This window comes from Venturia canescens, chromosome 4, assembly GCF_019457755.1.
Source record: "Venturia canescens isolate UGA chromosome 4, ASM1945775v1, whole genome shotgun sequence".
Classification (NCBI taxonomy): domain Eukaryota; kingdom Metazoa; phylum Arthropoda; class Insecta; order Hymenoptera; family Ichneumonidae; genus Venturia; species Venturia canescens.
The window spans coordinates 4,022,367-4,043,447 of record NC_057424.1 but is presented as its reverse complement, the minus strand read 5'-3'; the positions used below and the strand labels follow the sequence as shown (position 1 = coordinate 4,043,447).

At 37.8% G+C, this 21,081-nt stretch overlaps 1 protein-coding gene across 1 annotated transcript; it reads right to left on the bottom strand.

Annotated features, from left to right (window-relative positions):
• Window positions 1–5,997: 5,997 nt before the first annotated feature.
• Lis-1 (LisH and WD40 domain-containing Lis-1) lies at window positions 5,998–21,053 on the bottom strand. Its single transcript, XM_043418035.1, has 7 exons — window positions 20,847–21,053; window positions 16,466–16,630; window positions 12,306–12,459; window positions 11,420–11,626; window positions 10,732–11,142; window positions 10,077–10,425; window positions 5,998–9,502 (listed from the first exon to the last, which is right to left on the bottom strand). The coding sequence occupies exons 2-7, from the start codon at window positions 16,501–16,503 to the stop codon at window positions 9,429–9,431; spliced, it is 1,233 nt and encodes a 410-aa protein (XP_043273970.1). The 5' UTR covers window positions 16,504–16,630; window positions 20,847–21,053; the 3' UTR covers window positions 5,998–9,428.
• Window positions 21,054–21,081: the final 28 nt, after the last annotated feature.

Here is a 21,081-nt window from a genome sequence, read left to right as displayed (position 1 = left end):
AGAAACTTTCCAAAAATAAACGGAGAATACAACTAAAAGTTTATAATATTTAAATATGCAACCATAGGTACTTGGCCATTTTTTTATATTATTCTCCATAGTGCTGCACAAAAACAAAAAGTATCGCAGTAGTTGAAAACATTAGATTCGTATTTGGTGTTTTTGTTTTTTTATTCATTTGTTCTTTTCTCTTTATTGATTTTTCTTCGAGAACAGTGTCGTGTACGATAAGTCGATAAAACAAAAAACTCAGATGAATAAGAATTATCAGAAAAAAGAAAACAATACCATTTTGTTCCTTTAGACAATTCGTCACAGCGAAGTAGTGTCCTGAAAATCGAAAGTGTATCTTTTTGTTGGTTCTATATTTTTACTTTATTTCGCATATTGTTTGACCTTTCAAATCCTTCTTGCTAATCGCTTCGCTCGTCGACGCTCCTTCCGTTGTATCTTGCATTGTTTTATGTTCCGCTGATCTAACTCTTTTTGCTTTCCAATGTGTTTCTCCTTCTCCTTTCTGTAAAGAAAAAGCTTTGTCGAGTACGACGAGCGAGCGCGACGATCGCGGGGACTGTCTCCCCCTTTCTGCTGCCTACTGCGAAAAGCTCGGGGCTTAGATGTAGTATTGAAACATTGCGCAATCATTGAACAGAAGTTTGAGCTATCTTAAATTTATGGCGCACTACACACCATATACAAACTTATTGTCCAATATTACTGTGCAATATTATTGACCGTGTGTAGCGGGCCTTAGTTGGGCCCGCTACACACTTACAAAAATATTGCACAATATTTTTATTGCGCAATAATGTTGAGTACTCCCTTTTGAATTGACACGTTCTTCAATAATATGGACCCAATAAAATTGACGGCCATTCCCATCAATATTTTCGTGCGAGCTACGAGCATAACACGTCCGACGACGAAGTTTTGGCAGCGGTCACGCTGGTGATTTTGTTAAATAAACAAAAAAAAAGAAAACGAATGTGGGTTAAAGAATGGTTGAAAAACAGGCCAGTCTACACTCGTGAAAGGCTTTTGAAAGACTTAGCCTTTCACGAGTTAGATTTTAAAAACTACGTGAGAATGGATATTGCAAAAAGTTCGAAGAATTATTACAATTAGTAAAACTTTTGATCGAGAAAAAAAACACAAGCATGAGGGAAACGATTTCAACTTAGCAACGATTATCTATAAACTTGCGTTATTTGATGACTGAACTGCAAAATATTGCGCAATAAGCCTACACACGGCACAACAAAAAGGCATTGCGCAATAAAATTTAAGCTCGCTCAAACTTCTGTTTAATCATTGGGCATAATATTGTACAATAATATTGTGCAATCACCTATATTGCGCAATATTATTGACCGTGTGTAACGGGCCTTAGGCCGTGTTCCGATATTGACTCTGAGAATGCGAGTACGTGCATTGGTATAGGGCTTACAGTACTCACAGTCAATATCGGAACACGGCCTTATAGTTGTACGGCGACTTATATATGTGGAGATGAGCCTCAGAGCTATTGAATAGTATACAATAAAATCATACAAAGAAGAGCTGTGGCTTTGTTTATTTCATCCTATATAATAGCAGAAGCGCGTAGTTGCGTTCACGAACAGAAATTTAAAAAAAAAATCAAAAAATATCTGTGTCTCCGGTGCGCCGACTTTGTCTCCGGTATTTCAGAGTGTTCGAAAAGTGAATATTCCGAAATGCACGAGGTAAGATAAGTATTTTGTGTAAAGTGACTTTTGTATAACGATGCAAAATATCGACGAGGACGCGAAAAACACGAGGGAAAATTTAATCGTTCTTCCCAATCACAATATAAGAGATTCACTAGCATAGACGACGAACAGTACGGATCTCCAGCGAAAAAGAACAAATTCAATAATCAGCAAACCAACAACAGCAGAGGCAGAGTGAATTCCAGAGGAAACCGAGGCCGTGGTAGAGGAAATTCCAGGGGCAGAGGTAATCATCGAGGTTCCAGCTCCAGAGGTCGTTCCACCGCTAGACGAGATGAATATAATAACGAGGAGGAACAGTCGACTGCGGGTGAATATGAGGAGAAGTATGAAAATGATCAAGGTAAAAATGAACATGCTAATAACAACAATAGACACATAGAGTTTATAGCAGATTGAAAAGCATTGTGTCTAAAAGTTTTATCTTGAGTAACTTATTTAAAATATCTGAAAACGGAGGCATTAAAAGTGCAAACAAAAATAATTTTGCCGATATCGTCATTGATGCAAAGGGGATCTTTTATTGAAAAACAATATTTCTGATGAAAAATCTATCAAGTTGACGAATGTAATTGCGGCTAAAGAAATTTATGAAAATCTACTTTCGTTGCGAAGATTAATAAGATACAGGGTTTAGTATACACCTAAACGATAAAATATTCAGAGTATACAACCAAGTAAATGATAAAATTATATTTGAAGGAATTTATGAGAAACCTAATTGGGTGGTGATTGGGTTTGAAATAAAAAAAAGGAACAAACAAGAATAACGGGTATAGAGATGATTCGGATAACTATAGTTGTTTAGCGTGTCTAGCAATAGACAATGAGTTTTCAGAATAATCCCAAATAAATTGTTAAGTCAAACAAATGGAAGTTCTGGAGGGAGAAGATATAAAACAGAATGAAGAGTCATCAAAAGAAGTAAAGTCTGTGATTGGGAGGGGTAAGTCAGAAAAACTCATCCAAATAAACGCTCAATCCGAAAGTTCAGAAGAAAAAGCTGAAGAGTGTGACGCAGGTCTGACATCTCACAAAACAATAAAAGTAGACGAAATGAATCATATTGGAAATCTAAAAACGAAATTCAGAAAAAATCCGATTCACGTAATTAACTCGGATATCAAAAAAACGAATTTACAACATGTAAAGCTCAAAGACTCGATAAGAAATTCCGAAGTTTGCTTGTTATCAAAAATGGAAAAACTTCCTTTCAAACAACAGAGAAGCAGAGCAGAAAGGCCTTTATAGATTGTACACTCAGATTAATGGGTCCAATCAAACCCACCTCGTGACCAGAGGGGAAGAAATATATCACGACGTTTATAGATGATTATTCCCGGTATGCTAAAACGTATTGTTTAAAATCGAATAAAGATGAAACAAAACAGGTTTTTGAAGACTTTTTAATGTCCACTCAAAATCCACTGGGTTCAAACGCAAAAGTATGTCATGTGAGGTCAGATAGAGATACCGAATACACGGGCGGTAGATTTGCAAAGATTATGAAGAAAGAAAGAATTGGATCTGATTGTAGTCCCACACCATATACCCTAGAACTCAACGAAGTAGCTGAGAAGTTTAATAAGACAATTCAAAGAACATTAAGAGCACTCATGTGTGATTCTGATTTACCAACGAGTATGTGGAAACTAGCAGCAGAAGAAGTTGTATACACCTACAACATTGCCCTTCACAAATCAATCAACTACGAAGTGCCAAAATACAATTTTCTATCCAAAGCCAGGCGTCATCTTCAACAAATAAGATTTGGATGCATTGCTTACCTAAAATCGAGACTAAATTCAGTAATATGTCAATGAAAACGGTTTTAGTAGAGCACACCGGCACTGGATATACTTTATGGAATCCCAGCTCAAGAAAATTCCTAGAGTCAAGACATGTGAAATTCTTAAAGAAATTGACGTACAAAGACACATACAAACAAAGTGAAACCGAAAGAGAAGAGATAGAAATGTGAAACAAAAGTGAGTCTAATAATATGCAAATTGAATTTTCAAAAGAAAACTTCCAGAGTCCAGAGTAGAGCAAAGATAACAAGAGGAAAAGAGGGAGACCAAGGAAATCAAATACGAGTAATAACGAACAAGATCCTGAGAAAAATAAGAAGTTCAATCATATGGATCAAAATTCGGGTCCTACTATAGAAGCAAAACAAAAGGAATTCAAGATATCAGCTTTGGTAGAAGATATACAGAAATCTCTGAAAACGAAGAGACGAAAAAAGATGAACTGGGACACATTCTTCTAGCATCTATCCAAAAAGATCCCAATTCATATGAAGACGCTGTAAATTCAGAGGATCAAAACTTGTAGATGCAAGCTATAAAAGATGAGCCAGACTCGATGAAAAAAAAAAACAAAGTATAGGAAATAATCGAAAGACCAAAAGAAAAACCGAATGGTAAAAGACCCAATATAATTGACTCGAAGTGGGTGTTTTAAAAAGAAATTTGATTGTGATTGCACTGTCACGTATAAAGCTCGACTAGTAACGAGAGAATTCAAGAATAAAAACATGTACGAATTAAAAGAAACATACGCCCCAGTCTCAAGACTGTCACTCATAAGAGAAACCATTGTCATCATCAACAAAGAGGATATAGAAGTGTGCCAAATGCATTTAAAGACAGCTTTTCGAAACGGCGAACTTGACGAAGAGGTGTTATGAAAATACCGAATGGAACGAATACCCTAGAAATAATTAAGCGAATCAAAGTATACCAACTAATATAATCTTTGTACGGATTGAAGGTAAACCTTAAAAAATGGAACAAGAAATTCTCAGAGGAAGTACGTAAGCTAGGTCTAGAGAACGATTTACATGTCTTATCACTTGAAAACAAAAGGGAAACAAAAGGAAATAAATAAAAGATCACTTGGGCAGTGTGTTCCAGATGAAGGAATGGCGATTCAGAGAAATAGAAGAGATAAAAGCATCGTAATACACCAAGCGGCTTATCCGGAAAAAATTCTGGGAAAATTCAACACGAAAGAGTGCAAACCGAAAAATACCCCAATGGTGACTCGACAAGTGAAGAATAAATTCAAAAGAAATGTTCGGAACACAAAGAAATTGGAGACAGCTGACGAAGTTGAAAAGATGCCGTACAGAGAAGCCACGAGAAGCCTGATGTATCTGGCAAATGTTACATAACCAGATATAGTCCATGCGGTCAACTACCTGACAAGGAAACAATTAGAGCCCACTGAGGAAGACTGGACTGATGTAAAAAGAATATTTAGATATTTAATAGGATCCACGAGTCTGGGAATAAAGTTTACATCCACGTTCGACAATCTAGAGGCACTGACAGACTCCAGTTTCAGAGACTGTGTAAAGTCAACATCCACTGGCGGTTACATTATAAAGTTGTTTGGAGATGTCATCGCGTGGAGAAATCATAAGCAGTCCTGTCCGACATTGTCTACTTGCCAGGTAGTAGAGTACTTAGCCATGGAGCGATGCATGCCAAGAGGCGATATCGTAAGATAAGTCAATTCGATACGTAATAGGTCAAACTCTGTTTTCTATCAACATATGGTGTGATAACAGATCTGCACCGAAATGGACGGGAGTCACAAACTCAAAACGTTCGATCAGAGTGTGCATGATATTCAGAGAGACTTATCATTCAGACAAGAAATGGGAACTAGAAAACCCATAGCAAAATTTCACAGAGAATGCGTTGATGAGAAAGAGGTCGAATTTTTTTGAAAACTTACTAAAGAGAATCTAGCCGATATTATGACAAAGCCTCTGGCTGAGAGAGAGTTTATGTATCTCAGAAGATTGATTACCAAAAACTATATACTAAAATAATTAAGACTGTGATACTAATAGTTTGGGATGTTCGAACTAATAATTTTGTTTTATGTTCATGGAAACAAGATCCAACTCGTCGAGCCAGAAAATTATTCGATGGTTAAATTGGCTTGAAACCTTTCTATTCATGCTATGCTATAAATAATAATAACAATAATAATAATGATCATAATAATCATAATAATAATAAACGGACGGAAGCTGCGTCAACATCGACAAAGGGAGGTGGAGTGTAAAGAAAAAAAAGTTTCGTCGAGTATGACAAGCGATCGCGGGGACTGTTTCCCCCTCTCTGCTGCGTACTGCGAAAAGCTCGGGGCTTAGTTAGTTGTACGATGACTTATGTGGAGAGGAGCTTCAGAGCTAATGAAGAGTATACAATAAAATCATACAAAGAAGAACTGTGGCTTTGTTTATTTAATCCTATATCTTCACAATTTCTAAGGTTAAAGACTGTGCTACATCGCTAACTATTAGTTCAATTCTTCCTTTCTGTGTTGGAGGGTTTTTTTTTTTTTTCATTCAACCTCCCTCCTTTCAACGGGTAGGCAGGTTATGTAACTACATTTTTATTGCCCCCATGCGAGAGCTCTCGTTCGCATAAAAAAAAAATAAAAATAAACCAGAAGAAAAAATCGTGAGCTAATCGTTTGTTTCATTATTTTTTTTTTTATGAAAAAACGTGATACGAATTACATTGAATATAATTCGGAAGGATCCAATATTTATGAATTTAAAAATTATTTTTTGCAACTCTACTCGATGTTGCGCGGGCTATCCTCGAATTTCAGAATCTTTATTCTTGCGCGGTATTTGTTCAATTAAACGACAAATATAACACGTCGATCGCAAATAATTCAATTAAAATTTGCACGTTTAACCAATGCAACGTTTTATCGAGAATATATCGCATTCGCTTGTTATTCGATTGCGCCCATAATAGGTTGATAAATGAATTAAGCAACGGCGTGAAAAATTGAAAATCACTCTTTTCTTCTCAATTTTAATCATTTTCAACGATCGCAGAGTTAATAAAAATGATTTGAACGTTCGGTGATCGTAAAAATCAACGATACACCAAAGTCCGAGCTTCTCAGACAAAACTTAAAATATTTACAGCTTATTCCGACTTTTCGGAGCAAAAACATAGATTGCATTTCGTTTTTAACCCGTAGACACCACACAGGTACAAATTTGCACCCACGAAAATTTCAAGTGTCTAGAACTTCAAAATTCCTGTTGTTTCAACGAATGTTGTTTCAAATTCTGTTTCCAATATTTATTGACCTTTAAGGTGATGGATCAGTCGGTATATGCAGATTGAAATTTCGAAAGCTGATTCCTGCCGCACTGTTCAACCGATTGTGTTGAAATTTGGACTGTGAATACAGTATTGTGACACAATTAGGCTGACACGAGGGTTTTTTGAAATTTTGATTTTTTTCGCATTTCATATTACCATCTAAGTAATTGTAGAATTCATCGAATCGTAATTTGGCGAATTTCAGCCCGTCAGAAATAAAAAACACATTTTGAGCCCTGTTGCATCAAAATCGATCATAAAATGAAGTAGTAAGAAGCTTTTGAAAATTTATTGAAAAAAATTATCAACATTGGTTCATCGAAATGTGCGCGACCATCAGTTTCTGAAAAGACAAACGAAGAAGCATAAGAAAAAGTGACTTTCACGTGTACGTCACTTGACGGAAAGTCTTGTTGTGCAGTGGTTTGCAGTGTAGTGTTTTGGAAAAAGTGTAGTGCTGAAGAATAAAGGACAAAATATACAGAGGAACGTGCTCGATGTCAAAAGGTACATCGGTGGACACGTCAAAGCCCTGGAATCCGGTGTGGCGAAGCCCTAGGACTCGCTGCGAGCATGTGGATATCGAAATTTTGGAGAAGATAGAGCGAAAGTGAAAAAAAAATAACTGGAGAAAAAAAACAACGAACGAAGATGCGAAATTTGCAATAATTCTAGTAAATTTTCTTATTTCTCAATTTGACTGTTTATCGATGTCTGCCGCTTTTTTAAGCGAGAATCCAGTGATTTTCACTGCTGGAGAGTTCAATTCTCATTAAACCACCCAGCGATGAAAATCGTTGGAGATGTACGAAGAACTATCGTTCTTTCGTATGAACATTACAAATTGTTTATTTATTCTTACCGCTTTTTCAAGCGAGAACCCAGCAGTCTTTACTGCTCGAGAGTTCGATTTGTTGGGAAAAAAATACCATTGCAGTCGAATTTGCATATACATATGTATACACAATATATATATAATGTTTTTGCGTTTGCACATAGCGCACGTAATTTGTCTTTCAAAGCGAGTGGCTGTCATGCACCACACACCCACACCTGACAAACGTCGTCCATCAGGTTTTTCTTATGCACCCATTGCGTAACCTTGAAACCTGATGGAAGACGAGTGCCGCGACGTCTGTCGGTATTCTGCAGTAGCCCGTTTCGAGTTCTCGTTTTGATCACACATTTTATCGTGTGATCCATCACCTTAAAAGAAAAAACAAGAAATGCAAATACTCAATAAATTAAAAGAAAATAATTGAGGAGAGCAACATTTTAAAGGCTTCGAAGCAAAAATGTATTTTTTTTTTCGTTTTTCAAATTTTCTTTCGATCTCGAAACATTCCGCAGACTTAGCAGCACGAGGAGGACTTGTAACGAGTTTTTTTTTCATTTTATTTGTTTTTTTCTTTTCTTTTCGTTTTTTCTATTTTTCGATCATTATATCGCTTCGATAATTTATATCTCGTGGTGACCACTGCGGCCAAGGCGCGTAGGCCAGAATTTGAGCCCGGTTTTTTTCGTACAAAAAATAAACTAACACGCGATATTAAAATTACAAAGTACGAGGAACAAAGAGAGAGAGAGAGAAAGAAATTGAGAGTGCGAGATAAAAATTATAAGAACTATAGAAAAAACTGACGAAAACTTAAATCCGTACGAAAAAAACGTTATTTACACTTATTCCTCCCACACGATGATCGAGATGCGTGATATTATGATATATTTATCAATATTAATAGGGAAAAAACGAGAGTGAAAAAAAAAGATAAAATCGAAGACCTTAAAAACGAAATATGGATCGTCGTTCGACCGGAAATCGCAAGTTTCTGCAGCAACGAGAAGGTTCTGTTATTTCTCTCATAAAATAATATTCTTTTTCGTTTCGGCGAGTTTCGGGACACGTTTCACGAGTTGATCGATGGACAAGAACGCGGGGAAGTCCTCCCCGGCTGGTCCCTCATAATTTGTTCTTTATCTCATTCATATTTTTTCCCCCTCTTTATCCCCCCCCCCCCCAAGTCGCTCAAACTCGGCCCTAACGTTGTTGCTCTTGTTTTTATTTCTTTGTTGTATCCTCATCATAATCGTTATATGAATCATCGAGTGTGTGTAGAGAGTTGATTATCGTGAAACGATATATCATATCAATAATTACTAATTATACTTTATTATAAATTAATTAAAGAGCTCTTAACCGTAGGTGTTTATGTGTTGTTTTTCTGTTGTTCTTCTTTTATCATTATAATAATATTATGTACGATAGCTTTTTTGTAGCAGTTTACTCTGTCGGCCTTAAAATCCGACCAAGTGGTCTGGATCGATTCTTCTCCCTCCACTCATTCTTGTTCTTTTTTTTTCATCCATCTTTCACTCGTTGCAAACGTGCATTCTTTCATTCTTATGCACTCACCACCCCCCTCCCCCCATTTTTTCGTTTTCCCCGTTCGCTCATTAGCTCCTTTTGTAAACTTCCCCGAGAATTTTCGACGAAAGCTCGGAAAAAAAGACAAAAGAAATTCGGTGACTAGCGACATTCCCAAATCTTGACCGTCTGATCGACGCTTCCGGTCACTACGTACGGATGGCTCTTGTGGAAATCTGCAATTCCGAAGAAAAAAAAATTAACAAATTAACAAAAAATTACAATACCAGAGAGAAAACACCCGTTGTCTCTGCAACGGGTTCATCTGACTCGTGCGATTTCAATATATGACGCTGAAATTTGTAACGTTGGAGTCCAACGAAATGATCTAAAAAACCCTGCAATAATTCCAGTAATTTTCCAATTTCGTTCCCTGTTGAATCTGAAATTCGTAATTTTTCAACCTGCACTGATACTTCGTGAAATAATAAATTGGTGAATTACATGTTTTTTTTCTTTTATTTCGTTGGACTCCAACGTGGCAAACCTTATATTCTTATATCATTTGCTTTTTTTGTTCAAATTGATTTTCAGGGTGAAATACTAATAGAAACTTGGAAATTTATTGTACTCTATAATTGTAGACTAGATTTTTTTCATCAACATATGAATGGTTTTCGTACTCGGCCCATTATTTTCGAAAATCAATTCAGACGGTCAGCTAATATTTAAAAAAATAATTCACGAGGTTCCTAAAAATTGATTGAAGTCAATTGAGGAATGAATTAAGGGCAATAGATGAAAACTCACCGACAGATGTACAAAAATGTACGTGAGCATCGAGGGTTTTCATCGCTCGCTTGTTGCGCGTGTCCCAAACTCGTAGGGTCTTGTCGTCGGAAACACTGACAATAAATTTACCACCGGGATGGAAGGCGATTCCGCGCACCCAATTGTCATGTCCGAGAAGCGTGAAGAGGCAAACACCGGCACCGACGTCCCAAACTCGTATGGTTTTGTCACGTGATCCGGAAGCAAGGAAAGGACCCGCGTGAGCCCCCTTGTTGTCTGCTCCGGCTGCGGCATTTATCGCTGCTCTCGCACTGTCCGGTGCCCAAGTGATGCATTCAACCACGTGGTCGTGGTCTCGAAGTTCGAACTTGATGAGGGGAAAAAAAACGTCAGCAATTTTGTCGAAACATTGTATATTATTATTTTTCGATTTGTCGCGCAAGCGCAAAATTCTGTAATGATTCATCGAAGTGTCTGCCACTTTTAAGATTCAAGCACGAAGAATTTGGAAAATAATTTTTTGGAGAAAGTTCGAAGCTACAGAATTTTGATTCTATTTGCTACTAGCATCCAACGATACTTTTACGTACGTTGAATAACCGTTAAAAAACGTTGCGTTCAGAATTTAGAGAAAAAATTAATGTTATCACTGAAAAAAGTAGACGAAATTTACCTTGCTCTCTTTAGTAGCCATATGCCAAATTCGAATGGTTTGATCATTGGAGCAACTGGCAATTAATTCGCCACACGGACTAACCCTCGCCATTCTGACCCATTCTCTGTGACCGGTAAGAGTCTTGACGCAATAGCCCGTTGCAACTTCCCATATTTTGATGGTTTTGTCGCGCGATGCGCTCACAACCAAATCTCCTTGTGGCACAAACGCCACCGAAGTTACATTGTGGTCGTGTCCGTGCATCGTCTTAACGCACGCAAACGACTGATGAAAATCCCACAGCTTTATGGACATGTCAGCGCTGCACGATACCAGAAGCTTCCCAGATGGATCGAAAGCGATGTCCTGCACGCTGTCTGTATGACCTTTCAAAGTACGCTCGAAGTCGCCGCTCTCGAAGTCCCATACCTATTTCGATTCAAAATTTCATCATTTATCGTTTTACTCGAGTTTCAACATAACTGTATAGTTTTCATTTACTTTTTTTTTATTTTCTTCTCAATATTACTATATTTAATAAAAAAGATTTTTTTCCATTCAGCGAAAGATGATTAAAATTTCTTGAACTGACTAAAGATTTCTGAGGCTTGTATCGATCTTACAAAAGGGGAGAATTCAATGAATAAGTTTTTGCTATTTTCTGACGAAAAATTCGAAAAAAAAAATCGATTTTCAATGATTTTACCTTGATCGTAGCATCTTCACTTGCGGATACAATGAGACTGAATACAGGATGAAAAATAACTCTGTTTATCGGCGATCTGTGTCCGGTTAAACAGTGTTTTTCAGGTGGCCTAGGTATCCACTCGCACGACAACCTTTTTCCCCGCGTTGGTGCACCCTCTATGAATTCCTTTTCGGCCTCGGATAGCTTAGACTCTAATTCCATTACCTGTATAACGTGACAAAAAACAATGATTAGACGCGACGTCAAGAAACAGATGAGGCGGCGATTAGCACCCCAAGCACAAATATAACACACACTCATGCGCGCGCGCACACACACACACACACACACAGGTTATTGACTTTGAAACTTCTTCAATGCGCCGTAACTCAATATACTTTCAAATTTTCAATGAATCATATTCGGTAAATTGAATACTGCCGTTACATAATTAGAACCTTTTTTTCCAAAATCATTTGAATTTTTTAAGCAAGAGCAGATGTTGCAGATAAAAAAAGCGTTGTAACCTTAACAATGTATTTTCCTCGTTTTCTTTTTTTCTTACTGTTTACGGCACTGTTCAAAGAATTTTCAACGTTTTTTTTTTTTTTTTTTTTTTTAATTTTCTTGTTCACAAGAATCATGATAAGCTGCAAAATGCTAAAAATTTATTATTATTTTCTTCAATCAAGCGCAATGACAAAATTCGATTGTTTTGCCATTTGACATGAGCCAAATGGGCATGAAACGAAATGTCAAATGGATTTTTTTCGAAAATTAAGAAAAGATTTTCGTAAAAATTTGTTAAACATTGGTATCGAACAAAAGTGAGATTAAGAATGAGAGATTTACAATGAAATTTTTGATTTCGAAATATTGAAATAAATGAACACTGTTGCTCAACCTTTTTCTGCAGTCGAATAACGGAGGTCCATTTTTTCTCAAGGAGTCCACCGTATTTTCGTTCAACCTCGCCAGGCATGTCTGTTTCTCTCTTGAATGCCTCAAGGGCATCCTGATAACCATTGGTACTTAAATAATCCGCAATCGCCTTATTTCTGTAACAATAACACAACAAACAAACGGTTACGTAAGAAAAGCTTAGACGAATTTATATACCGAAGAGATTTGGTAAATATCAACGAAGAATTAAAACTATAATTTTACAAGGAATATGATATTGCATCGTCGTTGAAACTGCGAGTTTCTACTTTTTTTCGCTCCTCTCCCGACGACACCAAAGTAAATCATTCACTTTTCCCCGCAATAATTAAAATACACTCGCTGTTTCCAGTAACAAAAAGTGATTAGCGTAAACATAGAAGTAACTTTCAGAAATTCCTATTACCGTTTGAGCAGCACTTTCGTTGGCATTCTCCGCAATAAAATACAACAAATTATCTCGAAACGAAATATTTTATTTGAATTTCGTGCGCCTCGAACGAAAAATTATGAAATCGGAAATATTAAAAGGCTGAAACTTATCGAATTTCCCATAAAATATTCCGCATATTTCGCATTTCTTTCAATGATTATTCAGCGAGCCTGCAGCTTCCCTCATTAATTAACAAGCAAATGAATCGTCCGCACATTAAAATGCAACTCCCCAACGTAATACAATGTCCTCAGTAAAGCGGTGTGCGCGTCTATATCTACATAATGACCGACTATATGTGGATAGGGCGGGGGTGCAGTGGCCTCGTGAGTATCTTCAGAGTTCTTATCCCAGCACGTGTATGTGTCTGTAATCCACTTATTTGTGCTACTTGACTGTACTGTTTTTTCTTTCTTTTTTTTCTTATTCTTCATCGTTTGGAGTGCTGGGGAACGGGTGCAAAAGGCATGTGCTGAGGTGTTCGTGTACGTGTTTGCATGTGTGTGTGTGCATCGAGGCTGAGTTCGGAATGCGAGAGTCTGACCTGCATCTTCCTATAGTGCAAACTCCCGCGTGAAAGGTGGCCCTTGCACTCTTGTGAGAATCTTTTAAATCCCCTTCATATATTCATACACGCATATCAACGTATTTCCACGTTCACCACTTCTGTATTTGTATCCAGAAATCTTTTGAGACCGCGAATCCAATTAGGAGCTTGATCGACTAATTTTAAAAAATTGTGCTAACGTTTGATTAAAAATTTTTAAAGTATTAATACAATTGCTGTTTCGGTGCCGATCATGATTTACGAGCCCATCCACCTGGTGGCATATTCGTGAAAGTTTTATTTCTCGCGGGCGTAATCCCGTGCCCGCAGCAGCGAGCATTCTAATAAACTTTATACCCACGATAATATTTGCGGGGGTGTATTTACGATCCTTGGAGCAGATAATATCTCCTCCCCCCCCCCCCCCCTCCCCAAATGATTATGCGATGCAGCGCTACATTATTATTACTATTATTATTGTTGCTGGTATGATTATTGTTGTGATTATTACGTGGATATACGTATAGGGCCTTCCATGCTCAATTAATATCGTCCGGGTGTCCGGGGATACACGCCGTTCGAATCGAGCCCTCGATCGAATTCATCCATAACTACCTTATTATTTTATTCGGGAAATCATTAATAAGGCTTTTCATCGTGTTAAATTATTGAAATTAGCTAGCAGCTCTGCGAGCCTCCATCAAAAATGAGAACAATTATTGACTCGAGTGTGCGTATGCATACATAAGTCGAGCACAATTTCGTACACTTTCACTTGCAACTCCTTCCCACAAAGTTCATCCAATTATGACGAATGACTGGCTTGGTTTGTTCATCGAACGATTCCGTACGTTAAATGACCGTTTAGATTTTTCGATAACATATTCCCGCGGTTTACAATATATCGACGTTTCAAACGAACGAGCAATCTCCTATTTTCCACTTCCATCTAAAACATCAGAGGCTTCGTTGTTTTCAAATTGTGTTAAAAAAAATTTTATATAAAAAAAAAAGTTTTTAAAAATCCAATAACGTTGTTTTCTCGCTCCAAAATTGCAGACTATTTTCTCGACCGAAATATTCGACAACCGGTTTTCCTTACGGCTATGAAAATGAATATTTTTTTTTTTTTAGAGGGAAAAAAATAATTGGTATGCCTAATCTATAGTTGCGCTGCTACAAACTAAATTTATTCAAAGTCCACGAGAGGCCCCCGGAGGTGTGAATGGAAGGACGGGCGCGGGAGGAAGAGCGCAAAGAAGTCGAATCGAGTCGAGAAGGTGCCGTATTACGATCCGGTTCCTAACTGCTCGTTGCCCCGGGTCGACACACTAATGCCCTCGCACACACGAGAGAATCTTCCAACTTCTTGCCACCTTTGACTGTTGGACGGTGTGACGTCATGACACTCGCTTCCCTCACAACTTTGCTTCCTCTTTCTTCCAAACAGGTGTTCGTTGCAAAAAAAACTCGGGAAACGGAACCACCTGATTTTCCGTTTCGATTGTCTTCAAGTAGACGATCTTCCATACTGCCAATAAAATGTTACGTTTTTTTGGTAGATTCGGGCTCGATTCATAAAATAATTAATTTCTCTCAACTCTCAGCAGATTGTTTCGAATCCCGACGGGCTCAAATTATGAAGTTCGATGAAAAAAAAATGACTCCAATCAGTTTAATCCGAATAGTAATGCCAATATTTGACAGCAATTTTCGTTGAGATAGAAAATATGTGGAAAATGAATTTTTTCGTTGGACTCGATGATGATCAATGGGGTTTAACGAAAATCTGTAATCAGTGGAAAATAATTGTTTTCAATGCTTGTGTTACTCAGCATGAAATTCATTCTGCTCTTTCCCTCTCGCGCTCTTTATCTTTTCATTGGCAAGCATAGAAACTGGGTACACGTCGGTATCGATCCGAAGAGTCGCGCGTGCTCGAGACAAGCTTCCCTCTCCCTTTTGCCAATCCCTCGTATTTCGCGGGGTAGAAACTGCCCTCTCGACGTGAATTCATGACTAATACGGAATCGCCAACCTTTTAAAATGTATTATAGCAACCGCTACGAAAATAGATGGCGAAAATCGATCTGTCTCTCTTCTCTTATTTTCCCCTCTCCCACTAATACATTGCTAATTTGAAATTTCCAGACTGTTCCACTCCAAATAAATCCAAATTCTAGAATTTTCAAACACATTGCGCAGTCGGTCGCGACTTTGATAATAATCTGACTAGAAAAAACGACTTCTTATTCTTCATTTGAGTTCTGCAAATGCTCGTGAATCATTCATTTGAACTGTTTCATTCCTTTTCGAAATTTTAAATGGCATTTTATCGCGCATTAACTTCTCAGGGCACAAAAATCTGGGATTTTTCTATTGAAAAAATTTAGCTTTCGCATTGCTACCGAAATCGTAGAATCAATTGAAGTTTTCAGAATTTCATTACCGTCGTGTCATGATTTATCTTCGCACCCCCACCAAAAGTACTGATATTTCATAATTTTCGTGATCTCAATGAATATTTCGAAAACGTCGATGATCTTGAATGAGAATCGCCGAGCTCTGAATTCTAGGTCTAGGTGACGTTTCGCCCATCATGGGATCGCCCACGTAGCTCGTATTCTCGATTGCGTCACAAGACGAGTTTTCTCGTCCCAACGATTGATCGAGCTGCGAACTCGAGGCGAACACCGCCCCGCATCAAACCATCCCTTCGAATTTCACTATCACTGTACATTGGCGAGCTAACAACCTAATCAAGGCCTTAACATCAATTTCAAATATTCTTTTCTTGGATAAACTATTACGAAAAGTGTCAAAATTATCGAAAAAAATTGCAAAGCAATTCAAACAAAACTAACACAGTTTGTCTTTTTTCCTCATTTCATGTGTAATTTTCATTTAATTTTAGGAGATTGTTTGTCTTTCAAATGTGAAAATGTTTTTAGTGGAACGAGCTATATGTTTGGTGTGCTCGTTATTTTTTTACGCACGTTCGAAATTTTATTCCATCGAATTGCTCGTTGGATTCTCGATCTGTTCCTGAAATATTCCTCAAAGAATCTCGTTATTATACAGATCGTAAAAATGCGAGAGATCGGAATTCACAAAAATACAAAAAAAAAACAATAAAACTCACAACTCCTCCCTCTGACGTTGTGACAACACCATTTTCATGATCCTCGTTGTCACCCGGCTTGTTCTTCGTCGGGGACTTTATCCAGTTGAATCAATTCTGTTTCCCGCGAGCTGGACCAGAATTTTCCAGTCGGCTCGATTCTCAGTGGACCGCCATCAACCAACCCTGATAAAATGTCAAAAAATCAATCCAAAATGATTTTATGCTGCGAAAAAATATGTTTTACAACCAACTTGTAATGAAAAAAATTATTCGGTTTATCGAAGCAGGATTTTTTTCATCGACAACTCACTTGACATATTACTGATTTCTATTTAGTCAGGAATAGAAACAAAGGTAAGATCTCGGGTGGGGTTCAATATGCCGAGTAACTGAATTGTAGAACGGTCAATATTTCAAAATTTTTTAAGTTGTATTATCAGATTGGAGAAAAATAAGTGATTCGAAATTCTTATTTCCGATCGACTATTCAACAGATTACGTGTTTAATTGAATATTCCTTCTTTGAATTATTAGTATTTACTTGAAAATATATATTTCGATAGTTTTCATTTCGAATGCAATTTTAACAGACCATAAAAATGTTAAAAGTTCATATCTTCAAGTTCAAAATGGAGAGTAGTTGTTTTATAGACGGACCAGAATATGGAGTAGCAAAAAATCGAATGTGAATTTTTCAAGCCTATAAAACTTGGATATGCAGAATAACGATGTTTCGAAAAGGCGAAAGTCAAAATGGCGATTTTTGAACTAGGAGATCACCAGTCTAAGTAAGTGAGTGAGTGAGACGCGTGTATTTTGAGCTCCGGTGCGTTTCTTTATTTTGACCGATCGACTGTCTAACGTTTCGCTATTTTGACCTTTCGACTTTTTGGTGTTTCAGTATTTCAACCTCAATAATATTTAGTCCTTCGTTATTATATTTTCGAAATTGTAAATATTCACAGTATTGTTGATGTAGAAATTTATGAATCGAAAGGACGATGGACGAATTTTCGGAACATCTTAGTCGTCGTTTCATGGGCGATTGTTACATTCCTATTTTCGATGTAATCACGACGTTGAAGTTTGCAACGTTGGAGTCCAACGAAATGAACGAAAAAAGGTTTTGTAATTCGTAATTTTTTTATTTGACGATTCATTGATGCAGGTTGAAAAATGACGAATTGCAAATTCGGCAAGTAACAAAATTGGAGATTTACTGGAATTATTTGAGTTTTTTTTACATCATTTCGTTGGACTCCAACGTTGCAAACTTGAGCGTCGTATGTAATCATGCTTCGAACCTTGAAGTTTCTACTTTATTCATTTTCGGCACTCAAAGCTCTAGTCGAATTGATCTGTCTCCATATTATCATTCGAAGTTTAAACTCGAGATTATAGCTGTTCGAAATTTTAGTCTTTCCAACATTTTATTCCCACTCTTCTCCAATCTGATAACACAACTTAAGAAATTTTGAAATATTGACCGTTCTACAAATCAGTTATTCGGCATATTGAAGCCTACCCCGAGGGGTGAGATTTGATGGACGAGTCTAAGAATTCGTAAATACAAATGGGCTTGACCAAGATTTGGGCCTATGCCAAAAGCAGCAAGGGCAAGAAAAGTGGGGAGAGGAAAAAACCGAGAGTAGTTGCCGCAAAGTGTAAACGAAAACATTGGATAGGGATGACTAGAAAATGGAGAGAGACCTTGAACGAGAAAAGGCGGAGAAGAGGCGATGCACATGAGAAACGTGGAAAGGAGGAGAATAGAGGGGGAAAGGAAGAAAGGTGATTCGGGAGAAGGAGAAATGAAGGAAAAGAAAGTTTCGGCGAAAGTGCGAAATATTTCGAAAATTCGGAAACGCGGACAAAGACCGGGGGCGGGGAAAGCGAAAAAGAATAGAGAATTCGGATGAATATTTTTTATGAGAGAAAAATGATGGGGAAGGAGAGGGTGACAGAAAAGGAGAAACGAAAGTCGAGTGCGACGGCGTCGTAGCGACGATGCGTGTGCGATGTCCTAAAATCGATATCGCGAGCGTCGCCGTCCACCCTTCGTACAGCAGCACTGTCAACCACCCCCGGAACATGGGTAGGAAGGCAAAGAAAGGGAGATGGAACGAAAGAGGAAGAATAAAGTAGGCAGAGAATGAGAGAAAGCGAGTTAAATGGCACCGAACGAGAAAGAGAATAAAAAGGAGAATTGACGACAGAATGGCAGAGGAGAGAGAGAGAGAGAGAGGAAGAAAGACCGGCCGGCTATGTTCGTTGTATTCTCCTCCAATTATTCATCTTTTCTGCTCCTTTCAACTCTATTTTAATAACTATTTAATTATACTTAAAACCTTTTTCATGACTCGAATAAATTGCTCATTTGCCTCGTCAACCATTTCCTCTTTAACCTCAAAATTAATCTTTTAATCCTACCATCGTATAGTGATTTCGGTATTATAGGAATAAAAGCAAAAATTTCAGCCATCGCATCGACGTTCGATCATTAATTGCACCAACCCCACAAACGTTTTCATTCAAAGTTTTTTTTCCCCACTACCCACACTAAAAGGCATCTCATTTTTCTGTCTCGTCAAAAAAACTCGTTTTTTCCTCATTTCGTACAACAAAAACGTTTATGATGTCATAAAAATGAGTCGTACCAAGGAACAAGGGAAAATGTCACATTGCGAATGGACATTGAAAAAATAAAACGTGTCGTCCGCTAGTGTCCAGTGGATAATATCGCTAAACCACGTCATATCGTTCATCTTAACGCGTGTAGCGTGAAAAAGCTCCGCACGTCAAAAAAAAAAAAAAATATATCAATGTAATCATGAAAGCCGGCTATGGGCACGGGAAGTTCGTCCATCATTGATTCTTGCACGAAAAGTGAAATGTTGTATGCATTCGACTCGATCATCATACATTTTTTAGGCTCAATTTTCAATTTTCTCTTAATCGATCCCAGAAAAGTACCAATGCTACGACGAAATATTCACTTTCTCAAAATTCAAGGCTTTTTCGGATTAACGTCGTCCATGATACTCGGAGCATAGAGGGATGCGGAAAGAAAATATTCTGGCTTCTTTAGGGGAAACCGAAACACGAGAATGACCAAATTAATTAATTGACATCGAAGACGTTCCATGGGCGAAATGACATGGCCATGACATTTTTCAGGCTTCTCCCTCATCGGCAGTATGGTTTGTGAGCCGGAAAATTTCCTACTCTCGGAATTATGACAAAGCAAAATTTAAAAACCATGCACCGTCAAGATGAATAGTGAAGAATTTGTAATTGTTCAGAAAACCGATAGCTCAAGAACGATGAGAAAAAATGACAGGTGCAGCAAAAGATGCTGCATTCATCTTTTTTTATTCTATGTCCAAGTCAATTCTATTTGACTTGTTTATTTGCACGAATGTTTGCATTGCACGAATTAATGATAAACACATTTTAATCAAATGGGAGTTTCGAAATTCGAAAATAATCTGATTAAAAGTTACTGTTAACTTTGGGAGATGTCAAAATTGTCATCAAAGAAAAAAATCAGCTGAGAAGTGTGCCGATGGGGGGGGGGGACAAGATGAAAAAGTTACGCGTCGTTGCGTCAAAAATGTTGAATACTGTCGTGGAAAAAAAAAATTGAATAACGATGCGTTAGGAAACAAATGGACCGAAAGAAGGGGAGAATTTCGAATTTTTTGGATCGGAGCGTCGCGCAGCAGTCGGTTACAATTAGAAGAAATTACGAAAGTATGTTTATTTTTTTAAACCAGGGTACGAAAAAAAAAGGACAAGAAGTGATGACATGTTTTATGCAAAGAATAAAATCAATTTCTCGACGCTGAAGGTGCAACAAGCTTTCTCGTATGTCGTCGTCGTCGTCGTCGTCGTCGTCGTCGTCACTCTATCTTGCTCGTTCTGTCTTACTCTCCCACTCTCCGCCATTCGGTCCGTTCATCGATTCATTTTTTTCTGGTATACGCGAGCGCGTGAGACATCGTTGAATTTCATCGAAAGTCAGGAAGACGATGGAAAAAATGTCACGAATTGCAATGAAAAAGAAATGAGAGTAAATAGTGAGGATAGGAAGAAAAAAAGAGTCTGCGTCATGAAGTTGTCGCATTTCCTTTTTTTTTTATCGTAAATCCGCGTATATACGGCCATTTTGCCAGTGAGCCGTCACGTCTGGCTGTTAAAAGGGAACGTCGGTTGCGAGGTACCACGAGTGAAATTCGACGATGAAGACGGTTCTTATTGTTCATGAATTTTGTCGGAACGTTATTTTTTTCTCCCCCGCCCAATCATGCTCCCCTCCCCAGCAATCAAAATCATCACTCGTTTGTCGTTGCGCTCGTGTTGTTGTTTATTTCGTACAATTTTTTTTTCGCATACTCACGTTTACGAGGATCAAGCAGATGCCACAATTTTTCTCTTAATAACACCTCTCTGCTTCAAACGAAATATATAGTTGTGTTACAAAACAGGGAGGCCAGCCCCCCGGGGGATATATAACGATGATAAGGCGCCCTGAACTCATACAAAGCACTCACTCAAAGCGCGTTTCTACCGCCTCACCGAAACACTTCACCGAACGGACTGAACGCTCAACGGCTCACGGGCTCAACGCAAGG